The 6,000-nt window shown below is 42.9% G+C and overlaps 1 protein-coding gene across 5 annotated transcripts in view; it reads right to left on the bottom strand.

Moving 5' to 3' along the window:
- Window positions 1-2,001: 2,001 nt before the first annotated feature.
- Scn10a (sodium channel, voltage gated, type X alpha subunit) overlaps window positions 2,002-6,000 on the bottom strand; it is an 86,842-nt gene continuing 82,843 nt past the window's right edge. For all 5 annotated transcript variants that reach the window (XM_013515027.1, XM_005386575.1, XM_005386577.1 and 2 more), the window contains exon 27: window positions 2,002-3,744. In XM_013515027.1, the coding sequence (XP_013370481.1) occupies window positions 2,549-3,744 (1,196 nt within the window). In that variant the 3' untranslated portion in view covers window positions 2,002-2,548. The remainder of the gene's footprint in view (window positions 3,745-6,000) is intronic.

Genomic DNA, 6,000 nt, shown 5'->3' with positions numbered 1-6,000 from the left:
CCTCCCTATGTTTCTGCATCTTCACATGGTATTTTCCTCTCTATATCCAAATTTCATTACTGGTTAGGGCCTGCCCTAAGCTCGACCTCATCTTAATTTGATTATACCTGCAAATACCCTATTTTCAAAGTCACACTGACAAGTACCATGTAGTGGCTGAAGCATCACTACATCTTTCAGGGGGACACAGTCCAATCCATATCATGGGGCACAAAATGTGATTAGAATACTCTTGAGAATAGTATTATTTCCTTGGTATAACTAGTTTAATGGTTGGGTACACTTAATTCTTCCACATTGTACTGTAAAAGTAAGCCATTCCCTAGCTCTCTGTCCTATAAACACCTTGTAACCATTTCAGATGGCTTTTGATTGGCCCCATGAGATTTAGATGCTGAAGAAACTGCAAATCAATATCTATAGTCTTCACTCAGTGGCACTAGGGAGGAAGAGCCATCTGGTTGACCTCATCTTTCAAATATAAAGCAGATATCCAGAGAATAGCTGGCTTGTGCTGGGGTGGCCTGTGCCCTCTGCTCTTTCATCATCATACTAGCCTGCATCTGTGGGTACTGGCAAACTTCGACAAACCATCTCAAAAACTTTTTGCCTCTGATGGACCAACAGTGACAGAGAAGGAAGAGTAAAGCCTCAGGAAAGCCGCAACCATGAGGCATATGACATAGGTCAACCTCAACCCTTTATAATCACATCCTTGGAAAAGCTTATAAAGTGATCAAATATATGTCCAGTGGAATAATCTGATCTTTGTGATTATGGCTGGGAATTCCCCAAGTACTAATGAAGGATCACGGCTGTCACTGAGATTCCTTATGTCCTATGTTGCCATATGAACTCTGCTATCCTTCAAGACCTGTGATGTGTCTTTGGCCTGAATATACTCTCCTAACGTTACTCCATTCACTGCATTAATTCACTTTGTCTTTTGGGGCTTGTTATGGTTATGCTTTATGCAGTCATGGGAGGCAGGCTTTTCAGAGGTGGCTAAGTCTAGGGTTTGTGATAGATTCAGTGCAATGCCAGGATTAAGGGTGCTGGGATTAAGGGTGGGCGACTGATGGGTCAGTCCACTGATTGGATTGGCACTGCAATCCAGTCCCTGCAGTCTGGATAAAAGAGGCAGAAAGAGGCTTCTCTGTTCCTCTCTCTCCTTTCTTGTTGCTTTTGCGGTCTTCTGCCATCATGAACTGTTGCCCCTCTTCCCTGTGCCACCCTGCCTTGGAACCAGCTGATTATAGACTGAAACCTCTACAAACTGTGAGGTAAATAAGCCTTTCTGCCTTTAATGTTGGGTGTTGGGTATTTTGCCTCAGCAACAAGAAAAATAACTAAGATAGGGCTTAACTCTTATGTTACATTTTGTTTTTGGTGCAGTCCTTGCCATGTATGTTCCTAACAACATTTGTAGAATGAATGAAAAACACTGCTGTCCATACCTTTTATCTACTGGATTATCTTTCTCAAAATACTCCTTTTCTTTTTATTATACTAATTATGGAGTTCTGGCTCCAGGGGAATATGAAAACCCTTCTCCTTAAAGTCTGATTATGAGATGTAAAAAAGACCTGGAATTTATCCAAAGGCTACCTTGTTAGACTCATATGAGAAAGATCTGACAGATCTCATGGAGTGTTTTCACTACCTAGACGGAGCAGGGTGCCACCAAGTTCTACAACATGAGATTTGAGGGCAAGGCATCCACTTTGTCTCCCACTCCTACCAATATTACAACTGGGGAAACAAGTTTATGGGGAGCTTGACTGTGGCCAGCCAGGCAATCAGTGGAAGAATTAAGATTAGAACCAGCCTGTCTAGCTCTTAAAACAGTGTTTCCTCCTTCTCTACCCAGCCTCAAATTCAAACTGCAAAATATCAGGAAACTGAAATTGAGGGAAGAGTGATTCTGTGGAACATGTGAGTATCATACAAGTAAGAAAAAAAAATAAAATGATGCTTTAAGATTTAACATTGGTCTTGAAATACCTTTAAAAATATTAACTTTAATGGATATCTCCAAGGTGCTGTATGACAGAGGACAGATGTTACCTTGGGCTGGAGAAGTTGTCCAGCTGCTCTCAGCATGCAATCATGCAAAATCCTAAATAACATCACCTCTCTCTCTCTCTCTCTCTGCAGTATTTCAAACAATAACACCTTAGGCTTTCAGCAATGTTCTTGCCATATATCTTTGGAAGTTCTGGTCCTGAGAATTTTTCTTGGCAAATAAAATCTCTGGTCTCAATCAAAATAAAGGGACCAGTGGCATTCTCTGGAAAGTAAGAGAACTCGGCATTTGCTATTCAGATTCAGAAGGGAAGTCAAAGTGGACATATTCTTGGCTTCTGAATCCCATTTACATGAGGATCTTTTCAAAAGTGGGCACCAACTACATTATCTGCCCAGTTCTGACATTATGGCCAGTGGCATGCATTGATGAGCTTGTAGCTGGGTTCCACCTGTAGTGAGAAACAGTTACCACAGCAGAACTGGACACGGCAGAACTGGACACATCCATGCTGGCGTATCCTCACTGGGGTCCAGCGTCAGTAGCCTCCTTACTCATGGCTTCATCTTCATTTTGGATTGAGCTGGATGTGCTCATGTTGGCTCTATCATTAAGGCCTCTAGTGACACTGTCATAGGATGGTGGGAAAGATGTGGCAGATGCAGTTTGAGATTTATCTGGGAGCACATAATTTTCATTTGCCATGAATGTAACAAAACCTTCATTTGGGAGTGACTCAACCTCCTCCTCAGCCCTGGGCACACCAGAGGAGTTGGAGAGTGCCGAGGAGCGATGCTGCATATAACTCCGGTAGGCCTTTTGAATGACAGTGGCTGAAATGTCTTCTTGCTTCCACCGGAGGGTGGTTGCTATTGGCTCATAGGAGGCCTTTGAAAGACTAGTTGCCATAAACTTCTCTTCCATATTTGCCTTCAGAGTGTCCAACTCACCAGATTCTCCCAGCACTTTCTTGGTGAAAGCAAAAAGGATGTCCAGACAGTGGATCTTATCTCCGGGGACCAAGGGCAGGTCCATCTGGATTAATATAGTCTGATTTGGTTTTGGGATTCGCAGAGGGCCAGAGAGCGTGTCTGCAAAGTCTGAGAGAGCAGAGAAGGTAATGAACTGGGTGGCCTCTGGATCAAACTTCTCCCAAGTCTCATAGAACATGTCAAAATCATCCTCACTCAGGGGCTCAGTGCTCTCCTCTGTGGCTACATTGAAATTCTCCAGAATCACTGCAATGTACATGTTGACCACAATGAGGAAGGAGATGATGATGTAGGTGGTGAAGAAGAAGATGCCCACGGCTGGGCTCCCACAGTCTCCTCTTGTGCTATTGCAGTAGGGTGGCCCCGTGTTGAGGATGGGGCTGAGGAGGGCATCCCAGCCAGCCGATGTGGTGATCTGGAAGAGGCACAGCATGCTGTTGGCAAAGGTCTTGAAGTTGAACATGTCGTCGATGCCAGCTTCCTCCTTCACATGGGGAAAGCTGGCCATGCCAAAGATGGAGTAGATGAACATGACGAGGAAGAGCAGCAGCCCAATGTTGAAGAGGGCGGGCAGGGACATCATGAGGGCAAAGAGCAGCGTGCGGATCCCCTTGGCTGCGCGGATCAGTCGGAGGATGCGGCCGATTCGGGCCAGGCGGATGACTCGGAAGAGGGTCGGGGAGAAGTAACTTTCAACTGATTTAAGAATTGCAGAAAATATCAAACCTTTGAAAGAAGGGAGAAATTACCTAATTAGTATCTCCAATCATAGTCTGCAGCAAGCTGTGGCTGTGCATGTGCCTTTATTCTGTTGGTGTGGATTTCCACTTGGGCATCCATCATCAAGGACTCCGAGCCCTATGATCCTGGCCTGGTGGTTATTACATGGTATCACTCAGCAAATGTCAGTTGCATTAATCTTTCTTCTCAAGTTAGTCTCACCCTTCCCACCATGTTCTTATCTTTCCCTCTGTCTTCTTATTACCTAATCTTCATGGCCAACACCCTTTTACATCTAGTTCAGCTGGGTTCCACATGCTCACAATACTTTATGTCCAATACGACACAGATCCTGATCCTTCCTGAGACTGTAGCCTTTGGTCATGCCCATTCTTCCTTCTTGGTCTTGTGTGCTGGGAAGGCCAGGAACCCCTGTGATGCATCTTCCTATCTCCTGCCATGAAGACTGACTCAGATCCAGGCATATGGTCTCATAGATAATTACATGGAGCTTGGTATCAATTATAAGGAGGCTTAGAAGTTGGGCAACTTGCTGACAGCTAAAGCAGAATGGCTTTGAGTGGCCAGCTGTCAGCATAATGGCTTTAATTTGTTTCTTTTATTTCCAGCTGTGTTTTAATTCTATATTACCACCCAGAGATGGACTGTTTTAGGGTCAGTTACTACCCTCAGCCCTAACTCTGTAAAAGGTTATAAAGATGAAGAAGGTAGTAGATGTAGTAGTATCTAGAATGTGATAGATGTAGTAGTATCAAGCTCTCACTCTTTGGCCCTGTTCCCCTATTTGCTCCTGGCCATATGCATATGGGCATGTGTCTTACGCATATGTCATATGCTGCATTGTTGTGTTGGAAGAAGGAAGGGAATGGGAGGGCCTTGGAAATTATTATAATTTTGGATTATAACATATTTGTGAGAACTCTTAAGGTCCAGTTTAACTGCAACATTTTCCCATAATATGTATACATTATGTGTCTATATACTACTAAAATTTTCTGCCAGACAACTGGCTTACATCTTAATTTTAGTTTTCTCAAGACACAATTTCAGGGGAGAATTAAGTTCTCATATTTGTGACTTCAAAAAGTCCTTTAGAGTCTCTCATTTTGGGAAGCTATCCAAACAAAACAAAAGAAGCAACCAACCAATAACCAAAACTCCCACTGTGCTAAGGGAAATAAGCCTAAGATGATAGATCAGGTGTCCTTAGCAATCAGTAACTATCTAATAAAACAGGGTGGTAAGAAAGCTTGTGGAAGTGATAGATATGTGTATGGCACTATTATGGTGATGGTTTAATGGGTGTATGGTTATATCCCCAAATATCCAGGTGTATACGTTAAATATACACAACTTCAGGGCTGGGGATTTAGCTCAGCTGCACAGCACCTGCCTGGCAAGTGCAAGGTCATGAGTTCGGTTCCTGGTACCGGAAACACCCCACCAAAAAAAAAATATACACAACTTTGTATAGGAGAGTTTTACCTCAGTAAAGTGGTTCTTTAAAAAAACACAGTAGCAATAGCAAAATGTACCAAAACTAAAACAAATTTCAACCTTGCAAACAAATAAACAAAACCCAAGGCTATGTTTCAGCACTAGAGTGGGAAGATAGATTAAATGTTGCCAAGTAGCACTTGGATGCTGTTACTTCTTGATAGTATATCAATGGAAAATTAAATATGCACTTATACCCTGATACAAAAAGTAAAGGGGTCAGGATACATTGGATCAAGATACATTTATAATGTAAAACAAAGCTGGTGATTTGAGATTCAGCCTTCATAGGGCCAACTTCAGCTAAATCCCAGGAAGTCCAGGGATGGGCTCATATTTTTGGAAAGGCAACTAGTTCAGTAGAAGAACTTAGTGTGGTTTAAAATCAGCCCTGCCCCTGAGAAACTGTGTGACCTTGCATAATCTTCATAATCTCTGAGACTCAACCCTAAATGTATAAAATTGTGCACCGTAACACCTCTTTCACAGGGCTGCTGTGAAGGTTCACGGATCCCAGCCCAGTGCTCAGAACTGAGTCAGTCCTCAGTTATAATGGTTCTGAACATCATTTCACCCCAAACACTAGATCTTTCATTCAACAAGGCCCTGAGTGGGACTTCATAGCATCACTCTCTTACCATTAATCCCCTTGACTTTTTTTTTAATCACCCATTCATATTTCCTAAGAGGAAATTTACAAGAGATTTAATCCCAGACCCTAAATGTAAGAATCTCCTTTGAAGG

The sequence above is a fragment of the Chinchilla lanigera genome, unplaced genomic scaffold, assembly GCF_000276665.1.
Source record: "Chinchilla lanigera isolate Chin_1 unplaced genomic scaffold, ChiLan1.0 scaffold00026, whole genome shotgun sequence".
NCBI classification, from domain to species: Eukaryota; Metazoa; Chordata; class Mammalia; order Rodentia; family Chinchillidae; genus Chinchilla; species Chinchilla lanigera.
Note: the sequence above shows the minus strand (reverse complement) of the source record. Positions and strands in the feature narration are given on the sequence as shown.